Source organism: Bombyx mandarina, chromosome 15 (genome assembly GCF_030267445.1).
Source record: "Bombyx mandarina strain Sakado chromosome 15, ASM3026744v2".
Taxonomy (NCBI): domain Eukaryota; kingdom Metazoa; phylum Arthropoda; class Insecta; order Lepidoptera; family Bombycidae; genus Bombyx; species Bombyx mandarina.
Genome location: NC_143221.1, coordinates 1,469,343 through 1,492,274, shown reverse-complemented (window position 1 = coordinate 1,492,274; position 22,932 = coordinate 1,469,343). Strand labels below are relative to the sequence as shown.

Here is a 22,932-nt window from a genome sequence, read left to right as displayed (position 1 = left end):
AAGTTAATTTATGTGCAAGGCAAACTAAAACGTAACGAAATAATCACAACAAAATCTCTGATTTTAGAAATTTCTTGAAATAATTCAGTTGGAAAAATCTACATATATGTTGGAAATCATTACTTTTATAAAGTCAGCACTTTCCCATGACATAACTCACAATTTGTTTTTGGTTTGTCTATTGCATAGGCAAAAGAAACAAAGCCCATATTGCCAATTGTTTTGGAACAAAGGCTAAATTATTGTACGAATAGTGAAATGTAACAAAAATTTCGAGCGTAGCTAGAAGAGCAGCTTCGGTGAATAGGTAGGGGAAAAAACACAAAAATCAATAATAATAATTGTGAAATTGAATCGATGAAAGTGGAGTTAAATTAAATCAGCCATGTTCACAATTTTGTATAATTTCTCCACTATTCTGCAAATTTATACGAAATTAATATTAAAGGGTTATTAAGCTGAAATAATTTACAAAACTTTACTGCTCGCTTTCCCACGTAAAACTCTATTCTAAAATCAATAATATTCATCATAATCAGTGATCTTGTACTACTTCTTGTTTTGGTCTCTTTATCGAGCGTTGAAATTTTTGATCGAGTTTTCCACTGAGCTAAGGTTTAGTGCAATATAATTAAAATTTCATAATAATTGTTTATTTACGTAATGATATCCTGTCGCCAGTCTGGTATTTTCATATTTCAAAAGAGGCATTAAGAAATTTTATAGCCACGTAACTGCTGCTAACGATCTGTGCAGTTTACGACTTAATGAGCGGATGATCCTGTGTGAACAGACGCTTCCATTTTTGTGTACTGGCAATAAAGCACGTCTGTATTCATACCGTATGTTCATTAGTTCGAGGTAGTTGTTGATAGTTTATCGCTATAGATGGGCAGAGGAAGTACCATACGTTCTTATGTGGTCACTATAGCCCAGACGATGATATCACAATGTACACGCTATCAACCTCCATGAGATATAAGGTCGGATAGTCATATCGTTTGACGGCTGTTGCAATTCAAACCGGAAGGCAAAGTGGAATTGTGGCTGAAATAGACGTAGACGGTATGGCTCAAAATACTGATATCATACACAGATACTATACCTACAGATAATACAGATGCCATAGCATATAAATAAATCGTGCTCCCCAGTTTATTGGCGGTAATCGAAACTGTACAACAGTTGGGCGGCATATGGGGACTTGGAAGTTTAAGGGATGAACGATTCTATCTTAAGTAGACGGTGCCTAAGTGATTTATTGTTTTCTAAAAGTGAATTGCCCTGAGACATATTAACCTTTACTCTAATAGACTAGATCGCATCCTTTAGAGCTTTTACGATGGTTACCCTTGCGAACACAAGAATTATTCTAAATGCGATGTAAAGATGAGAATTATAAAGGTTTTTTGATTTATTATTGCTCTTGTAGGCAGATTTACTGATGGTAGGACATCTTGAGTCCGCATGGCTAGGTACCACCACCCTGCCTATTTCTACTGTGGAGCAGTAATGCGTTTTGGTTTGAAGGGTGGGGCAGCCGTATGTCTTGAGGTAGGTGGCGGCATTTACGTCTTAGTTATCTATGGGCTCCGCTAACCACTTAACACCAGGTAGGTCGTGAGCAAAAAAAAAGATGGGCGCCGCAACTGCTGGTGAAGGGTTACCATTGCTAATGGACGTCAGCAATGCTGGGCGATAGTCAAACCACTGCTAAGCGCTGTGTACTCTTTGCAAACCTCGTTCGAACCTCGTCGAAGAAAGACACATCATAACTCTCGAGAAAAACCGAGTGAATGATGAACTTCCCATATTAAAGCCGGGTGACATGTCCCAGAAAATATGCCTAGAAAGGCATTGTGGATGAACGCAGCGGTTCTAAGTAGTGTGGATGAATGGATCACAGGTGAATGAAGTAGAAATATATGCATAATCACGAAAATAGGGGGGTTATCATCGTGTATGATCCTGTGAGTTGATTTGTAAAGTATTTTCTGTTGAAATGACGAGTTATTGTTTGCTTAATGAAGGCAGCCTGTGTTTAATAAACACAGACTGTCGTCTGTTCGCATATTGTCGACACATAACGATTAACAATCCGTCAACTTAACTAGCAGGTGATGTGCACGTGTGCAAATCTAATGTTAATCTAATAAATAGTTAGTGTCTAAATAGTTAGGCACATTGCATATAAGAGTACTGTTTCCTTACTATTTATGCATTGGACAGTCAGAAAGAAAGTGCATAAAATATGTACATATTTGCAATCATTAATTGTCCTGACTGGTAAATATATTGATGAACTCAGAACCTAATTCGCTGGGGCTACAAACTTGTCCTTTTAGTAAATGAAAGGAAATTTGGAAATATCGAACCACCAAATGCGAATTTTGGTAAACAAGGTTCTGGTTGGAAATAATTCTACTAGAAAGAAGAATGTTCTGACTACTACACAATATAATATATGCATTAATGTAATGTTTTCTTTACTTTAATCTCAGCACTATCCTGACTCATGCAAAGCTGGAGCCTGGGCGGATCATTTACTGTGCCATTTCTTTTCATAATTTATGTACTTATTCGTGCAGTACTCGGAAAAAAACCAAGCTCTGCGTTTTTGAGGTTTCCTGCATAGGTCCTTCTTTCTGCTCCTCAATATTGGCGCGTTTTGTATGCAGGATGAATACATTCTAATTGTCTCGCCTCTCGGTTTAATTCTCTAAGGTCAATCCTTCAAGCCTTTAATATGAACTGAGCTATGAGTCCATGAGCACACATATTGCAAAAGATGTATAGAGGCTAGAAGCAGTTGTTCTAGAAGGTTCGGTTTTTGGAAAATTTATTCTATTCTAAGATTGTACCGCGTTACATTACTCTTCACCAGGATAGGAAGTCGTGCCCAAAGGCGTTTCTAGCCCACGTAGAGCCAGTGTGTGATCATTACCTTAGCACCCTCTACTAAGGGTTACCAACGCATACCTTGCACCATAGGTAAAGCCGCCTCTGGTCGTGTTAGTAAGTACGAGTAAGTTAGCAATGTCCGCTACGAACTGTATTTTAAGGCTGCAATGCTGGTTTGCTGTGATTTGACTGCTGTAGATAGCTTCTGTTGAACTGCGTGGGTGTGGGAGCTGCAGTACATGACGCTAATGACGCGCTGATGACGTAAGAGTGAGACCCTCTTTTTAGTGGTTTCTCTGTAAACTGAAAACGGACTCCTGAAATTTTGGAAACAAACTCGTATTTATTATGAAATGAATTCTTTACTTTACGTTATTCGAAAGATCGCAAGATACACTCCAACGGTGGCTTGCAGGGACCTTGGAACACTGGAATTGTGGCGTGATGATTAACGGGATCTTCATTGTTGTGAATCCGCAAACTTGAAACATAAAATTATTTATCTATTTAGAGAGCCGTCCACGGAATCGTTATATTTCTGTATTGTTGTGAATAAAATGTTATTAAAATCTACTCACCGAATAAACAGTATGCGAAAACTAAATAACCGTATCGTTTGTAACCAGGTACTGACGGTGACACGTTTGTCCTTGTTGTAATCATAATACTGCTCATATGTTTTGCTTCTTGCGTTTATCGCATCAAACATATATTGTACTTTGCTATTTACGCTTGATAAGCGTAATAATTGTTTCTGAATTAGATTTTTTCCATTACTTAAATACTTGTTAGTTGTTCAGGACGTTTATGATAAGAACCAATAAGCGGTGGACAAATTAATAGAGATAAGCCGGGTGATTTCTAGGCTCTAGAAACATCATTTTTTTTTCAAGGTCTACAAATAACAATTATGTCTTATAAATATGTACCGGTGAATATCGTAAATAATTCAAATTTCCTGATGCACGGTTTATTTTATAACTTATCTTTTATTTAAATTTTTTTGGTTCATACATTCCGCACTTGTAACTAAGTTGAGATTCGACCTCTTAGAATTTTAAAGCTGGAAATTGTTTTGGCTTGTATTTGAGTCGACTATTATCAAAGCCGGCAATGTGACTTTTGGACAATTATTGGTAAATCAGAAAAACGAATTATTGACTTTGTATTCCATTGGCAGTCACAAAACTCTTCTGAACGACATCTTAGATAAATAACAGGTTAAATATCAACCTTTATTTAATGCAGGTTTTGAACCGTATTCTTTGAAGGAGACGATTATATTCAAATCAATCTGTATTGACATATCAATAACATTTTTTTATCCAAATGCACAGATTGCCGCCTTTGATAATAGACGACTCATTTCAACTACTGCATCAATATAGTGATTTCTCACAAATAGCTTAGTGATCGGTTATTTCATTTCATATAGTTTCAATCCGTTTCCTATAAATCCATTTAATTTCCCCTTTACGAATTGTATATTGTTCTAATTTATTACAAATAATAGAGAAGTTTAAGCTAGATCCTTTTGCCTGTTCAAAAGGATAACAACGAATCTGTGGTCAACAAAAGTCAAAGTAAAAAATTTGAATTACCGGTAAAATGGGGCGATTAGGGATTGAGAGGCGAATCGGGAAAAAACCGGGAAAATCTTTCGACGCTCAATATAAGTTTTATATTCGTTGCAAAATCTTCCATTTTTTGTAGTTTAATAGTAGAATGTTGAAAGTTCACAAAACAACTCTGAATATGCATGATAATAGCTGCTAACTTATAAAAAATCGCGTTTCAAATTAACTTCCTGTGGTGGTAATTATTTTAGTGCTAGAAACTTTGCTCTCTTTTATTTATTTGATAATAATAGAAGACGACTATGATTTATAAACGTTATTTAGTGTTTGAACCAGCATATATATTAAAGATAAGTCTCAGTTGTTATTGGTTTTAATGTATTTAATTAAATAAAAATACATGTAAAAATCTGTTGTTTTTGGGGATATTGGGGACGTCTTAGGTACAAATAACAACGAAAAAGGGGTCAATTGGGATGAGAATACGTGAAATGGAAACGACCTAAGTATAAATAGGTACAGGTTTGTAGGGTTGTCTATGTAGTTATAACAATATTTTTTAAATTTGTTGGTAAAAATCTGGTTTATTCGAAGCGAAATTGGGAATAAGTCTTTAGTTGAAATAGATAAGCAATTTAATATAAGTAAGTCAATTTTGCAGAGACATGTAACAAGATCAATGAAATCTCAAGGTGGACAAAAATGTCTAAGTAATACATAATAAAATATTTAATATTTGTTCAGAGTGGGGGTATTCATCTGATTAATCCATAGAATAACGGACACACCTAATCTCTTAACCCAGATAGAAATATCAGCCCCTAAGTACTTACCAAGAACGGAGAAATATAAACCGTTTCTAAGAAAGCCCACTATTATATTTTTTGTTGTTAATGCACTGTCGATTGCACCTATAATTGAGGTGATGTCTGCCATGTACTTTTGTCAGTTTTTCAATTTTTTTTATTGATGATCACTTTGTTGGTGCAACTAAATAAATAAATAAATTAAAACTATATATAAAAATAAAAGTAGTGCCAACCCTAGCAAATTTCTCATTTCGTCCCAATTAACCGCAATTTTCGGGTAAATAGGGATTACACCTATTTTTGCATTTTTTGCTTAAACTGGAATGCTAGTTGCATAATTTTAAATTAGACAACAAAGATGCCCCCAAGACTCAATCATTTTGATCCTGATATAGCATTATATACATCAACAACTACCTTAAAATTGCTCATAAAGTTGGAATTTGTCCCTAATCGCCCCATTTTACGGTACCTAAATTGTTATTAACATATTTATTACACTTAATATTTGAGTACGAGCGCTAATTACAAAATAACATAACCTTATTGAATTGGTTGAAAGATTTGAATGAGACGTGTTTTTAACTAAATGTACACGCTTTAATAATTTTATGTTATTACTGAATATGGCAGGTTTGTAACTGGATCTTAATCTTCTATCCCCCTCTAACCAATACTTTTAAACTTTCGCTATGGGCTCAACGCTTTCGAGGTAATAGTAATTCTCTTCGGAATTAATAACTTTTTTGTTAAAATCAAGGAAATTTGCATCACTTTGTATTAAATAGTTTTTTTTTGTATTAGTATACTGGTACAGAAAGTTAGTTATCCTCGTTATGAAATGAAAAAGAAAATTTTATAATTTTTGTGATTCGTTTACGTTAAAAATGCAATAAAATATTAAAATAGTTTAGCGACATCTGTCTTTCGCATTTACGTTTATAAAAGTTGTTTTTAGTCCGTAAACTATAGATGGCGTTACTGTACACTTTAGCGGTTTCTTTGTGTGACAACGTAAGGTATCATGCATTGTTATCATAATATTAACATGACTCATTAATCTATTAGTCCACTCATTAGAGGAATTAGAATGAAACAAAACAATTTTTTTTTCGAAGTAAATATATTCAGAAAATATATCAACCGTGTATGACTAAATTTATCAATGTAATACACAAGTACCTATGAAACAGTAAAACATTACAGTATTGTCGAATTCGATTAATTTATCGTATCGAGTATAGCATTCGATAACAAAGACATTAGTGATAACTACCTATCTAAACTAAGCAGCAATAAGCTAGCTGTCCATTCTTTCAATCTCGTTCACGTTAAACACTTATTTAGATTAATAATAATTACATATCACAATGAGACATCCCTTCAAAATTACAATACACTCGCACACGTATAATAATACAATAAAAAACGAAGGCACGAGATCTACCTAAAGGCTACGACTATTAGTAAACATTCCAAAACGTTATGCTAAATGCACTCGCGCAAGTGGCACGATTCAGTCAAAATGTTGCGCTTGGAAGAGTCAGGACCACTCGGAGCCGGTGGCGTCATAATTTTAAAGCGTTTCTGGAATACAATGAGTAGTGGGCCGATGGGGTCATTCTCCGCCTCGTCTGGCGACTTGGCGGCCTCGCCCGGTCCGCGCCACGGACGCAAGTAAAGCGGCCGAGACGCGGACCGGACCTTCGTTCACTAACACGTCACACGGACGACCCAAACTTAACTGTCCTTCATTAATATACCGGCGTAACTATACTTTGTCGTTTCCTTCAAACTTCTCCGCTAGCTCGGTCATCAGTTCTTTATAAATCAGTGGATCAATGTTCTTCCCGAGTTGGTACAAAACGAACCAGTCGCCGATCTGTAGCTTGCGGGCTACGGCTTCGATTTGCTCTTGTGGCGCGAGGCGACTGCGTGCGCGCAGCAAGTAGAGACGGACGCGGGGTCCAGCGACGACGGCCATGCGGTATAACAAAGAAATTCCACTCAGGATAGATAGTATCATAAACCAAAACCAGAGGAACACGTAGATCTTCTCGTTGACGATATTTAATGGCAAAACACACAAGCCGTCGAATTTCTGCACCGTACCGGATGGACCGTATTTATGGAAGGTGCATTTAGTTACTTTAGGAAACACTCTGGCCATCGGGTCCACGCGTTCCTCGGGCTCCATTTCTGTGAAGCTGACCACGTCACTGCCATAAGTTGAAAATTCTCCGTCCAAAAAGAAGTCCATGAAGAATATTTGACCCACTACGTTGATAAAGTTGAGAACTTCACATATAAAGAATCGGAAAGCGTAAAAGTTTTGAGTGTGCAAGTTCGTGTGAAAATAGTCGACAAGTAGCTTTTTACGACCCGACTTGCACTCGTCTTCAACGATGGGACAGTTAAGATCCAGGACCAACATCTTGATGCGGCCTCCTTCCCACGTTTTCCACAAGTAGCGGGGAACATAAAACAGGATTGCTTGAAAGAATAACACAAAACAAACCCACTGATAATATTTGTGATATTTAACTTCGTCTTGTCCTTCGACATGTGGGCCGACGCCGGGTTGCACGTAATCCTTTCCGACGCGGCCGATAAGTCTGTTCGGGATGGTGAAAGTAGAGTATATCCAGCAGTACGTGTCCATAACGGCGAGCGGGATTTCATCAACGATGCAGTCAATCGGGTCACCGATGTACTGTCGCGACGTGACGAGAAGCGAGAACGCGATCAAGATAATCACGGTGGCTTTGTAATGTAAGCGGAACACATTGTTGTCGATGCACACAGAGTCGAGCTTGAGAAGCCCCTTTACGGAGCCGAAAACGTCAAACATGGCGGGCGCGCGGCGCGTCGGTCGCGGTCGTGAGTACGGACGTGCGCTACGTCCTCGTGTCGGGTGCGGAATGGAATGGCACAGGCTTCAGGCTGGTGTGCTGTGTGCGGTGGGGTGCGCGGGTCGCTGTAGGCCCCGCCCCGTAACTTGCCTCGGATCAACGACACAACACTGACCCTATTTCTACCTATTTGAAGCGTCATCTGCTACCCAGCGGCTATGCATCTCGCCCTTGCTGAACATTGATTGCCAGCGGGCGGCCAACGAGACATATTACTGGAAACATTACGGCATCGTAATTACCCCGGTGTAAATCTTGTTGTACTACGTTTACTATCTACACTGTTATTTAAACAAGCGAGTAACTTTCAAAGAAGATAGTTTATAATTATGTACTGCACCTAAGTTTGCTTACCATAAAAGTTTTAATTTAACGTTTTTAATCGCAAAAACCTTCCAGTAACTCAATGTTACATGTCGGTAATTTTTTTAAATAGTATGGTAGGTATGAAATTAATGAGTCTGCAATTTTAATTTTTTACTTTTATTGTCTGTGTTGATCATGGACATCAATCAAATCGCTGCCCGACGAAAAGTTATAAGGTTTTCAATGATTTAAATTAGGTATTATTTTATTCCATTATTAAGCTTTGTGGGCCAAAAGTTAACAAATACACATGCACTAGTTGAGCCTTCCCAATTTACAATGTTAAGAACGTATCAATTTATGATAAACTTGCATTTAATTTTTAAAAGAAACTGGTGTGCTGAATTTAATTTCCAATATCTTCGCCTGTTCGCTTAGGCCTCTCGTGCACGGGGCTACCGTATTTAAGCCGTTAAAAACAAATCGTAGGTATTTGAATGTGAACGTTTTAAAAGCCCGCCTAATAATATGTTTTTACAATAAACGATATTGATTTTCAAATTTAATCTTCCAGAATTTTGTCATTGCTTACTTGAAATATGACGGTACTAAGTTTTTATTTCACAGAACAGCACGATCTTGTATTGAATAAAAAAAAAAGATTTATTCTTTAATTTTATGAAAGCATCTTACTGGTGGTAGGGCGTCTTGTAAGCGCGCACGGGTATGTACCACCACCTTGCCTATTTCTGCCGTGAAGCAGTAATGCGTTTCGGTTATTTAGGCAGTATTGCGGCTGTAGCTCACTTGTGCTGAAAAACTATGACTTAGACTTATGGCTCAAGGTGGGTGGCGGCATGTACGTTCTTGATGCCTATGGGTTCCATACCATGACCATGGGTGACAAGTTAACACCAGATTTACCGTGAGCGCGTCCACACAAATAAGTAATAAAAAAGACAGATGCATATAACTGTTTTATGGTCTCCATTTTTGATTGTAATGCACTATTTATATAGTAGTATAAACTAGGTTCAATAGAGGCCTTACCCACCGGCAATAACGATTATGTCAAGGCCTATTTTATAAATGTAATCATTTGAGAACATGGTCGTTGCTTGTAAGACTACTTTCATAAGGATATACATAAATAAATTAATAAAATACTTTTCTTGATTTTGAACGCAAGATTGGTGAATAGTAGAAGGAACGCAAGCGCCATGCCATGACCAAAAAATAAATTTTCACAAGGTTTTTAAATTTTTTCTTTTGGTTTGTTGGCGTTACTCATTTCTGCCACAATTGCGGTTATGGTATGACAGTCCATAATCGAATTCAGTTTAAATTTCAAGGTGAACCTTTCGTTCACCTTCTAGTGTCTATGGGTTCAGCTTAAAGCCAGATATGCCCTTAGGGTTATAAAAACACCATCAACAAAAAAGTGTCCATCGAAATTCGCATTTTTTTTATTGTCTATAGTTTAATGAATTTGTTTTTGTCGAGTTCTTGTAGTAGTATTGTGAGTCAGTTTACAACTACATTACCTTAATAATGACTCATTTCTAGGTTCGGTTGTGAAAAAAAAAGCCCAATATCATGTTTCGCTCACCAAAATGATTTTTGTTATTTTTATCTAATCTTTGTCGCGGATATTGTCGAACGATATCTTCGTATTTTTCTAGTGAAATACGTAATTTTTATTAATACGAATAAAACCAAAACTGAAGTCGAAAATTTAGGGCGCTCGATTGATCTTCCTTTTTGTCCCTTGATCGTAGGTAGCCTGCGGAGCTATACCAACAACGCGAGGATCGGTAGGTGAGCTCACGTGCTTAACCTAAGAGAATTTGCTAACACTAACCCTAGCAAGAGCAGTGCCTAGCTGAATCAGAAATCATACCCGCAAAAATTATAATTTACGTAATTACTGGTGGTAAGACCTCCTGTGAGTCTGCACGGGTAGGTACCACCGCCCTACCTATTTCTGCCGTGAAGCAATAATGCGTTTCGGTCTGAAAGGCGGGGCAGCCGTTGTAACTATACTGAGCCAGACTAAGCCAATAAAGCGTATTAACATGGAATCCGTCAAATTAATTAATCTTTTGAGTTCGTTTAATAAAAATATTAATTTTCTTATTTCCACAATCGCATATAATACCAATAATACCAATTTCTTACTGGTGGTAGGAACTCTTGTGAGTCCGCGCGGGTAGGTACCACCGCCCTGCCTATTTCTGCCGTGAAGCAGTAATGCGTTTCGGTCTGAAGGGTAGGGCAGCCGTTGTAACTATACTGAGATCTTAGAACTTATATCTCAAGGTGGGTGGCGCATTTACGTTGTAAATGTCTATGGGCTCCGGTAACGGTGACGTTATAACGTTGTTTCAACAATAAAACCAAAATAATAATCTGATTTTCCCACGTTATGATTCTCATTATCCTGATCATGTGAAAGTTTATATTTTTATTTAATTTAGTTGATATTTTGAATGAGTGAGGAAGAGAGAGAGAGAGAGAGTATGCTTTATTGTATATAAAATAAATAAAATATGCAAAACACTTAATACAAAACAGTAAGTATAATTGGCGATCTTATCGACAACAATCAGGTGGACGAGAATCACTAGGAAACAAATTACACGCGGTATACCTATCAATTGAAATATCTATATATTAATACGTGAAGCAAAAACTTTGTATCCCTTTCTACGAAAATTGCACAGACGGAGGAGTATGAAATTTTCCACACTTATAGAGAACTAGCGACCCGCCCTCGCTTCGCTTCGGAAACATTAAAACACAAATGAAACCAAAAAAATAAAATAAAAAAAATTAAAAAAAAAGTAGCCTTTGTTCATCAGGGACAATGTCGGCTTCTAATGGAAAAAGAATTTTTCAAATCGGTCCAGTAGTTTCGGAGCCTATTCGAAACAAACAAACAAACAAATCTTTCCTCTTTATAATATTAGTATAGAGAATATAGAGAAGAAGTGCACAATCCTAATTTTTTTTTTAAATAATGCATAAAATATACATTGAATCAATAAAGAAAACTTTACGCACACTACGATGTATTTGACACAACACATACATAAAAATATACTCTTTGTTTACTGTCAATTTGGAAACTTTTGTTATTGTTTAAAGTCTGTGGTCGAATTGAAAATAGATTAATATTGTTTGTCACGAATAAATAATAAGTCTATTTATTCGTAGGTTTGTCATTAATATTATTGACCTATAGTGCAGTTTTCGCGAATTCGGTGATAATTTTATCGAATTTAGTGTTTGACAATAGAACCATAATAATGTTTAAGCTTATAATTTCGATTAATTATAGTCGAATCTCGACTACTGCGGGGCCACTAGTATATATAAACACATACAACATATTATTATATATACATACACACATATATTGTACATTTTGCTGAAAAATTTTACGGCCTATATAGTTGGATTTAAGTTGTCACACGAGTAAGTTGACATCTCAATATGATTACAGCGACCCACCTTGAGATATGATAACAAATACACTATTTCCGGTGACAAATGAGTCCGTACATCGTCTATATTGCCGGACTTGTGTGAGGTCCAAAGTCATAAAACGGGATTGGAATTTTTGTAATAAGTGAATCGCGTTTTCTGTGGAATCGCGTAGTCGTTATTTTGCGATTAAGTTTTTTTTTATTGCTTAGATGGGTGGACGAGCTCACAGCCCACCTGGTGTTAAGTGGTTACTGGAGCCCTTAAACATCTACAACGTAAATGCGCCACCCACCTCGAGATATAAGTTCTAAGGTCTCAGTATAGTTACAACGGCTACCCCACTCTTCGAACCGAAACGCATTACTGCTTCACGGCGGAAATAGGCGGGGTGGTGGTACCTACCCGTGCGGACTCCTAAGAGGTCCTACCACCAGTGATTACGCAAATTATAATTTTGCGGGTTTGATTTTTATTACACGATGTTATTTCCTTCACCGTGGAAGTCAATCGTAAACATTTGTTGAGTACGTATTTCACTAGAAAAATTGGTACCCGCCTGCGGGGTTCGAACACCGGTGCATCGCTACACACGAATGCACCGGACGTCTTATCCTTTAGGCCACGATGACTACTAATTATTTAATATAGTATACATAGTATTTAATTAAATACAACGAAAACGGATATAGCGTTGTTGAATAATACCTACAAAGTATTTTGTTGTTTGATTTAATACAGTACTGAGTGTTCAAAGTGAATTGGTTAATTACCATTACTAACAGCAGGAAGGTTTTGCTGAGTTCGCTTCGGGTTTCTAGTTTAAGAGTCACCGTTCCCTATGTGAGGATATTTACTGGATACAATAAATGCAAGATTTTGCTCGATGCCGCGAGCCCCGATCGTGGGAAGCTGGCATAGCCTCCTGGGCTACCATCGAATAGGCAGGGAAAGAAAATCTAACTCATGTCTCAAGATATGTGACGATAATTACATTATTTATTGTCTATGAGCGCCAGTAACCAGTTAACACCAGGTGGGACATGAGCTGTTCCACATAACTAAACAACAGAGAGAAAACTCGTCAATTGTGCTTGTGCGTAATTATTGGATAAAGTGTGCCACGGGCGATGTTCAACTCCATACAAATTTGAGTTAACTTTTACGCTATCGAGAAGTTAAAAAACTCGCACTAAGCATACTTGTCTTTTATACCTCTCGATGGGGGAACGAGGCTACCGGTATTCAATAAGCATGCTTGACTGAAGATTGGTGGTCCCCAGCAGTTCTGCTGCACCCGAGATATTTTAATTAGAATTTTCTGACAAGAACCATTTATAAATACTAAACAATTGGTCTGAAATCACTTTGCAACTGCCCAAAGAAGCGTCTCAATTGTAAGGCCCGAACTAGGGATCCGGACAGCAATTTTTGCCACGTACCATCCGGCTATGGAATGAGCTCCCCTCCACGGTGTTTCCCGAGCGCTATGACATGTCCTTCTTCAAACGAGGCTTGTGGAGAGTATTAAGCGGTAGGCAGCGGCTTGGCTCTGCCCCTGGCATTGCTGAAGTCCATGGGCGGCGGTAACCACTCACCATCAGGTGGGCCGTATGCTCGTCTGCCTACAAGGGCAATAAAAAAAAAAAAAAAAATTAGTATTTGAGACAATGAAGCATAAACTACACATCACTTGACGGAACATAATCGGGACCAAAATGCACGATCGGCTAATTACACAAGTCGTACACACATATGACAGCTATACAAAACCCAAAGAAAACATATCGACGGGTCAAAGGCAAAAAGTTTAGTGTTGTTATGTTTACAACTTGAATATTTATTATCCACTACGTGTTTCAAGTGATGTTACATCTACATTTTTCCCACACTGTTTAATGAAGTCCCATGAAGAAAGTGAAGAACCCTATTCCGATCACATGCGATTGTTGTTGCCACAGACAGCTTTATCGATTTCAAAAAGGCTATTTACGAAGAATTGAATGTAAAATTGAAACGCGGTAATATTCCGTGTGTGTTTATGACCTTTCTCTTGAACTTGTATTAGCATGCGATCCGTTACGTTTGAGGTGCCGTAGGGCTGGCGCACTAGATCATAGAAAACATGATCATGAACAAAACTAGATCATAGATCATAGAAAAAAATACTTAAAATATTACGATTTGCATTATGCTTAGTAGAGCTGGATTCTTTTTTTTTTTCCTATCCTAGTAACCTCGAGGGGTTATTCTAGATTCACCGAACTAGTAGGTGAGCTCACGGGGCTCTAACCTGACGACGATGCCAACACTAACCCTAGCGTAAGCAGTGCTACGCAGAATCTACCACCCGATCGGAAACTCGTTCCACTGAGAAGATCCGGCGAGAAACTCAGTAGGCTGTGTCTGTGGGTTAATTTACTCGCCGAGCCTTTCGTCGCAAGAGACGGCTTCGACTAGAACGCTGACTGGTGCTTAAGGTACCTAAAAGCACCGTTAGTGGATCGGGAGGATTCGAAATGACGTTTTTTGGGCGACGTCGACTGTTTACCATTCGGTCCACAAGATCGGGAATGTAGTTACCGGCGGTCACGATGAGAGGGTTGTCGTGTCGTGCCGCCTTCGTGAAATGGCGCATGATGTCGATTGCATGTACTTACTGATGGACTCTAGGTCCATATCGTCGTGGAGGTCCACGTTTCGGATAAAAGCTGGACTCGTTTGTCACTGAACCCTAGCGTATAGTAGAGTATTTGAACGATCTACAATTATCTATTTTTGTCGATTGTTATTGATGTCGATAGATGTAGTCGTTATTTTAAAACACGTGAATTATAGTATTGATGTTATGATATGATGTTTAAAATTCCATTGCTTAGACGCAATATAATAACAATAATCACGCACGGTCATCCGGCTACCATTCAGGATTCCCTGTGTTATTGGCACCAGAGACTGATAAACATACGGAATCGAACGCAACGCTCAGGGGCTCTAACTATTGACCAGCAAGTCCGTCAATATTATAACTTTAAAATTTACTAGCAACCCGCCCTCGCTTCGCTTCGGAAAATGTAATTTATTATTGATTTTTACACTATTTAATGGATGTTATTATACATATAAACCTTCCTCTTGAATCACTCTATCTATTAAAAAAAACCGCATCAAAATCCGTTGCGTAATTTTAAAGATTTAAGCATACATACGGATATAGGGACAGAGAAAGCGACTTTATTTTATACTATGTAGTGGTAATAATAATTAATAAATAAATGTGAACATTCATAAAGATTAGTACATAATAAACATTTAGTGACATCCCTAAAAACGACACAGAATTCTACTCAGAAGTTGTGAGTTGAATATAAATGCAAGATTCCCAAAACGCGGTCGTTTGCATGTGGAAACTATTTTTTGTGCAGTTAGTAAGTACATCTTGAGCAGTGACGGATTTAGGCTTGATCTCAGCCACCCTAGGCCCTGTTTATCGTGCCGCCCTTAATGTTAGAATAATATTATTAATTTTGGTTATTTTTGATTAATTTGATTTTTTTTTAAATTTAACATAACTTTATAAATAACTAATTTTTTAAAAAATAATCTGAACTCATTTTCAAGGAGACTGTCTTTACTTTTTATCGTCTCTAAAATTTTGGAATTTAAAAACTTTGCTGCCCCTGAAATCATGCCGCCTTAGGTCTGGGCCTCAGGGACCTAGACGCAAATCCGTCCCTGACTCAAGTATATTAGTATTTTATTCAAATTACAATTGTGAAGTCGGCAAGACTCTGCTGATTCTTGATAAAACGCTATGTTTTGTCTTCAATGTACAATAGCTGTTTAAGTATTATTAAATAAATATTCAATACGCATCACAAGTTTTTAATTTAATGTTTTGAAATGTACTACGTTTTCTAAGTATGCATTTAGTTTTTTTTTATCGGAGTAGAATAATCTCGAACGAATCAGTCAATTAATTCTATAGTAGTAACTCTGAAACAAGCAACGTCTATCCTCCATCGTACAGGGTCGCATTCTCACTTCTTCGGACATGTGTCGCAAACGGGATGATGACTCGGTTAATCGCCTTGTGCTGTAGGACATGATAGAGCATACAAGACCGCGCGGCAGATCACGGTTACGATGGACCGACCAGTTTAACGGCAGCTGTATACGTAATTTTGCGTAACTACTGGTGGTAGGACCTCTTGTGAGTCCACATGGATAGGTACCACCGCCCTGACTATTTCTGCCGTGAAGCAGTAATGCGTTTCGGTTTGAAAGGTGCGGCATCCGTTGTAACTGAGACCTTAGAACCCATATCTCAAGGTGGGTGGCGGCATTTACGCTGTAGAGGTCTATGGACTCCAGTAACCACTTTACACCTAGTGGGCTGTGAGCTCATCCACCCATCTAAGCAATAAAATCAAAAACAAAAAACGATCCCGTCAACGAGTGCACAAGAAGGGCAGCAGTATGCGAGGAATCATGACGTCTGGTGAAGCGCACCACCACCTGATGACCACGACCACTCTGCCAATAGTGCTAACGACAGAGAAGAAGAATAACCTCACCCAAAAAGATGGCGAAGACAGAGCATAGTGGAGGAGTTTAAGTAGGAAAAACACTAGGAAGAAGAAGCAGAAGAAGCGTCCGTGCGTTCTTAAGCTGATCACAGAAAGCTAGACGCCAAGGAGTATTTGCAAATATCGTTAATAATACTAATTGCTATAGCGTTGCGAAGACGGACATTAATGGAGCTCACTGCGATGCGTAAACAAACTATTAAAATTGTTTTACATCATAATTTTTTTTAAAACTAAAATTGTAAATTTTATGCTTCTAAACACGTGTTTAAAGAATAAAAGTAGCTCTGTTATCATTACGCGCCGTTTATGACTTTCAATTGGTATAAAGTAGAATTAACTTGTCAGAGTCGATTTTATCAAGCGGCACATATCCATGTTGTAAATAATAAAAGCAATATATTTCTATGATAATGTGTTGAGTGGCCCAATAATGTCCCGTCTTTAGGTGCACATCGCTTTTGAGTTGCCGGCTTTATCGTCATTAGGAATGGAAATAATGTGATGTAGTTTTAATTTAGTAGGCAGTTTAGTTAAGCAATAACGGGAATTAGTGTGATATTATTTTAACGTATGGTCCACGGAGATTGCTCTAAGGAATTGTTTGAGCTGATTTCGTCATTTCGTATACACTTTTACATTTCGCATCGTCTGCAAGCTGAAGCAGAGTCGATCCATACTGCCAAGGACGATTGCGTGTGTTCCACGGTGTTTCCCGAGCGCTATGACATGTATTTCTTCAAACGAGGCTTACGGAGAGTACTAAGCGGTAGGCAACTGCTTCGTGGGGGGTCGTCGTGTCCTCTTGCGGGGGCGCGGAGCGGGCCTCGGGGAAACAACTCTGCCCGGGCTAAATCTCCTTGCCTATTGAGGCATGGGTGATGAGCTGCGGGTTGGTATATGGAGGCATGAAATCGTGATGGGTGGGACGGTCTCTTTTTTCTTCTCTTCATTCTTCACCCTTCATCCTTTCTTCCTTCATCATCTCTTCTTTCTTCGGGGCGGCCGCTTCTGTCCTCCAAATTTTTTTTTCCTCTCTTTTTTTTTTGCAACTGCTTAACTTTGCCTCTGACATTTATATCGTTAATGAGTGACGGTAACCGTTCGCTATCAGGTAAGCCGCTTGCTTGCAGGTAAATCGTCTGCCCACAAGTACAATATAAAAAAATACAAAATTACTTCAGACATGCTTTCTATATCTATTAGTTGCAAAACGTTTTATACAATTACTTAAAAGCGGAAAACGTTTATTTTTGAGTATCAAGTTTTTTTTCGAGTGTCAAGTGTTGACTTGTGTCTGCTCAGACACAAACAGATATCACAGCATATTGTTACAAACAACGTGAGTCATGAAATCGAAGAAAAATATAATTTCAAGAATGCAATTGTAGATATCAACTGATTCGTGTTTTCGTGGATACAATACCGCAAAATGCCGACAAATTAATGTACTGTCACTTATTCCTTTCCTTAGAGCAGCCTTTTTCAAAGTGGGCGATAACGCCCCCTTGTGGGCGCTGCAGGCCTAAAGGGGTAAGAGACCCAGAAAAAATGGGGGCGTTGTGTAGAAGGCTTGTGAGGCGATTTGTAATTTCATCTAGGAGGACTCTCAGACACCGACTGAGCTTTCGCTATAGCAGTTTTTAAGTAGGTGAAAAAATGAGGGTGCTACAAAATAATTTATTCTCAAAGTGGGCAGTAGATGAAATAAGTTTGGGAGCCCCTGCCTTAGAGTATACATACTGTTCAAACCCGTGCTTACAGTTCATACTCGCTAACGGGTACTCTATAGCTTGCTTATGTATACTCTAAGTTCCTTTCACTCTGTATATCCTAGCCTACGTATAAGGGAGAGATACAGAGCACTACAAGCCTTCCCAACAGTGAAATAGCCGCAGATTTGCTTTGTGCGTCACCTGGGTTAAAAGTTTCGTCGTCACCTGATGTGTCAAGGGGGACATTGAATTCAACCAAAATTATTTGGCTTGCGGTTTCAATTACCCCACTCGAATGTTTCGGGATTTTTCGTTCACTCAAGTATCCTCTCGCGCGTTTTATTCAACAGCTGTGATTAATGAGTTCTAATTCGAGTTCCGTCATAATAACACAACTGTATTTAAAACAATCTACGCTAACAATCTATTGGTACTGACTTTTTTTTTATTGCTAGATGGGTGGACGAGCTCACAGCCCACCTGGTGTTAAGTGGTTACTGGAGCCCATAGACATCTACGACGTAAATGCGCCACCCACCTTGAGATATAAGTTCTAAGGTCTCAAGTATAGTTACAACGGCTGCCCCACCCTTCAAACCGAAACGCATTACTGCTTCACGGCAGAAATAGGCAGGGCGGTGGTACCTACCCGCGCGGACCCACAAGAGGTCCTACCACCAGTAATTACGCAAATTATAATTTTGCGGGTTTCATTTTTATTACACGATGTTATTCCTTCACCGTGGAAGTCAATCTTGGGAATGTACTTAACTTAATATTATTTAATATAACATAGAGATAAAACAATAAACATTTATGTGGATACCAATTAGACTACTGTTCAACTATAATTTTGTAGTGGTTCTTAATTGAATTATTTAGTATAGTTTTGTTTAGTTGGAATAGCTCATAGAGACCTCAAACTCATTGCAGTAACAGCGTAGCTGGATTAGAACCTTAAGCTAAAGCAGGCAGCGAAAAAAAGTGACGTATAGTTTTTAGACAGATATTTTTCCCGGCAAAAACAACTAGAACAGTGTTATTCATAACTCAAGAAAGAAGAAATTAAAACTTAACAAGTAGGAGTGTCTCATACTGCAGTACGTGAGCCATCGCTAACTTCAAGGAATCGCAATCATTCTTTTATTATTCAGTGTGTGTTAAGTCAGTTTTCCTTTATTGACTAAGCGTTTTATGAATGAGCAGAAAAACAAAGTTATATACCTTGTGGTTAAGCTTGCTTGGTAAACATTTTTTAATTAGATGTCGGGCCTTTTTTTTCTACTTTTTAAAACAGCCTTATCGAGGTTTATTTAAATTGTAATATCTAAGGTACGTTGACACATGATGTCCTCTTTAAATAAATTTATGGTAGATCTTTAGGCGCCCTTAAGTTGTCTTGTCGTATATTTTTACTGCCTTGTATGTATAGCGACTCATCTGACGATAAGCAGTCATTGTGGCTGATGGACATTACCAGGGTCACAGGAAATTCGACGTCTGGTCATTTGTTTATTTCCTTATACGTTTCGGTCATTCGATTATTTCAATTATATTTCAATCTTGACCGTTTCCTCATCCTTTTTGTACCACAAATTGAAGAATTCGTCCTGAGCTTGTCCTAAAATTTAAATCGAGAGGTAGAATGCATTATAGGTATATGGCAAATACGCCAACGTCAAAGAATGGCCGGATGATCCAGTGCGCTGGCTGGATCAGATGGTAGGCAGCGGCTTGGCTCTGCCCCTGGCATTGCTGACGTCCATGAGCGACGGTGACCACTTACCATCAGGTGGGCCGTATGCTTGTCTGCCTACAAAGGCAATTAAAAAAAAAAAAACGCTCTACATTTTTTATGTTTGTGAATTTACTGGTGGCCCGGAGGCCTTTCCAGTTTCCTCGCCTCCAAGGGAGACCTAATAACTCAAGAGTAGCTGCTTCGCGAATGAATCTACTACCGGATCGGAATCGCGACAACTCGCGACCCGCTGAGAAGTTCCGGCGAAAAACTCAACGGGCTGATGCTTAGGTTAGGTTGGACGTCGAACTCTTTGCCGAGTTCGACGAGTACAGTTACCGGCTCTGCTCCTAGTGTCAGAGCGGGATCAAGCGGTTCTCAAGCAATGCTCCCTTATGAAGACTCAGACAGATTCAACCGAAGAACAAGTTTATATTAATTTAACAATTGATATTTATTTCCATACCAGTCAGGCCTTGCTTGCTTTACGGGCCGACTTCACTACCGCTACCAAACCACTGACAAACGATACTGATGGTAGGAAGTCTTGTGCGTCTGCAGGCGTAAACACCACCACCAACCTATTTTTGCCGTGAAGCAGTCATACGTTTCAGTTAGAAGAGTCGGGCAGCCGTTGTACTCTTAAAACTGAGACCTTAGAACTCTTGTCTCAAGGTGGATGGTGGCATTTACGTTGTAGATGTCTATGGGCTCTGGTAACCACTTAACACCAGGTGATCCGTGAGATCGTTCAACCAACTAAGCAATAAAAATAAAAAATCTTCCCGTCATTACACGCTAGGAAATCTTCTAAGATTTCCTAAAATTGTATCGAAATAGGTCATTCGGAGTCTAGAGCGAGCATATACACACATATCAACTCTTTATTTATTTGTTTATTAAGCTCACAATACACATCACAAGCTAAATAGATACATAAAAACACAAGTAAAAATAAACAAAATCTGGCTTGCAGCTTAAGTTATGTGTTTATACATAAGCATTGATGGTTTTTGAATATAATAACAGATTTTATTTTAGAAACTGCAATTTACTTATGCAATGCGTTTCACATGTGCCAGTGGTTAACTCTTATCTGAGTACATAAATCTTATTGACACATTTCCATTATCAAATCGCAAGCCTTTTTTTTATTTGCCGCCATTTACGTTCGACCACTAAAACGTATTTAGTGAGAGTTTTTTTTAAATTATACATATTATTATTTAAATACACTGTTTATAAAATTAAAATAATTCATGTGAAGTGAAAGGCAAGATAAAACTGTTGATCGAATTGTGTTAATAGTTCTGTGGCCATTCTGCCTATAGGTATCTAGAGCGGTCTACGTGTTCTGGTAACATTGACTGCTCCCATAGACACAGCCTACTGAGTTTTCTCGCCAGCTCAGTGGGTCGCGTCTCCGATCCGATGGTAGGTTCTGCTGCGCACTGCTCTTGCTAGGGCTGGTGTTAGCAAATTCTCTTACATTGGGCCCGTGAGCTCACCTACCCGTCCGCGCGAAGCTAGAATAGCCCCATAGGCTACCAGCGAATATTATTTTTTTGTTGCTTAGATGGGTGGACGAGTTCACAGCCCACCTGTGGTTACTGGAGCCCATAGACATCCACAACGTCACCCACCTTGAGATATCAGTTCTAAGGTCTCAAGTATAGTTATAACGGCTGCCCCACCCTTCAAACCGAAACGCATTACTGCTTCACGGCAGAAATAGGCAGGGTGGTGGTACCCATCCGCGCGGACTCACAAGAGGTCCTACCACCAGTAGTAGTAGGTGCGAAAATAAAAAACAATGAGACCTTAAACTATACAGTTGAGACTTCGACTGCTAAAGTTTATGTTTTATCATTGTTAGGAATCGTTACTTCGGTTATTTTGGAACTCTCTTAGTATAAATAAAGAAAGAGAGAGAGAGAGAGAGTGAAAATTATTAACGTAGGTAAAATGAAGTGAGCGAACAATTGTATTTAACATTATTTATTTAATTAATGATTTCTGATGGTATTTAGCGTACATATTCTACGTTGAAAATCGGCTAATACAGTTTCGTGGCCGAATTTGTAATAATGGAATTAAAAGTTTAAGCATTTGATACGTGGTTATGCTTTTAAATGTCGCAACACTGCTCGAATCGCATTTTCTACGATCGATAATCTTAAATTATAAAAAAATATATTACAAATACATAAATTCTTTATCTTCAAAATTAAATTGGTATCAATTTAATGACTTTCGATAATAATACTGGTATTTATCAAAACCGCACCCATGCATGAGAATTTTATCGAAATTTTCCTTTTTATTTCGACCTTCGTTTGTAAGGAGTGGTTTTATTAATTTTGCACACATCAAGCATGCATTGAATTTTATTTGAACGATTTGACGAAGTCATGGTACCGGTAGTTCTATTGATATGAGTACCGAGTTGTAAGTAAACGTTTTGATGAGATTAATAAGATCCAATTATGCGAGTTTTACCCATAGACACAGCCCACTGAGTTTCTCGCCTTATCTTCTTAGTGAGTCGCGTTTCCGATCCGGTGGTAGATTCTGCGAAGCACTGCTATTGTTAGGGCCAGTGTTAGCAACACTTCCGGTTTGAGCCTCGTGAGCTCACCTACATGTCAGGGTGAAGCTGAAATAGCCTCTCAAGGCTATCAGCATAGGTAGAAAAAAAGCGCGATAGATTAAATCTACTACTATTGTTTTATATCGCATTTTTTATTGTCATTATATTAATATGACGTCTTCAACAATTTTATCTTGAAGCCTATTAATTCGTTGAAAGTGGAAGAACGGTTAGCTGGTAGATAACTCAATTGTTGAGTTAAGCTCGCCATTTTATAAGTTTTCGCAATTATTGTATTTTATTAGCTGT

General features: G+C 38.3%; 1 protein-coding gene and 1 long non-coding RNA gene across 2 annotated transcripts; both read right to left on the bottom strand.

The window, feature by feature from the left end:
* Positions 1-2,553: 2,553 nt before the first annotated feature.
* LOC149501402 (uncharacterized) lies at positions 2,554-3,710 on the bottom strand. The gene is made up of 3 exons (XR_016324212.1): positions 3,480-3,710; positions 3,268-3,382; positions 2,554-3,204 (listed from the first exon to the last, which is right to left on the bottom strand). It is a non-coding gene; the product is annotated as an uncharacterized LOC149501402 (long non-coding RNA).
* A 2,724-nt stretch (positions 3,711-6,434) lies between these two features.
* Inx2 (innexin 2) lies at positions 6,435-8,567 on the bottom strand. The gene has a single exon (XM_028173877.2). It carries the CDS (start codon positions 8,136-8,138, stop codon positions 7,059-7,061), a length of 1,080 nt encoding a protein of 359 aa, XP_028029678.1. The 5' UTR covers positions 8,139-8,567; the 3' UTR covers positions 6,435-7,058.
* Between the last annotated feature and the right edge of the window lie 14,365 nt (positions 8,568-22,932).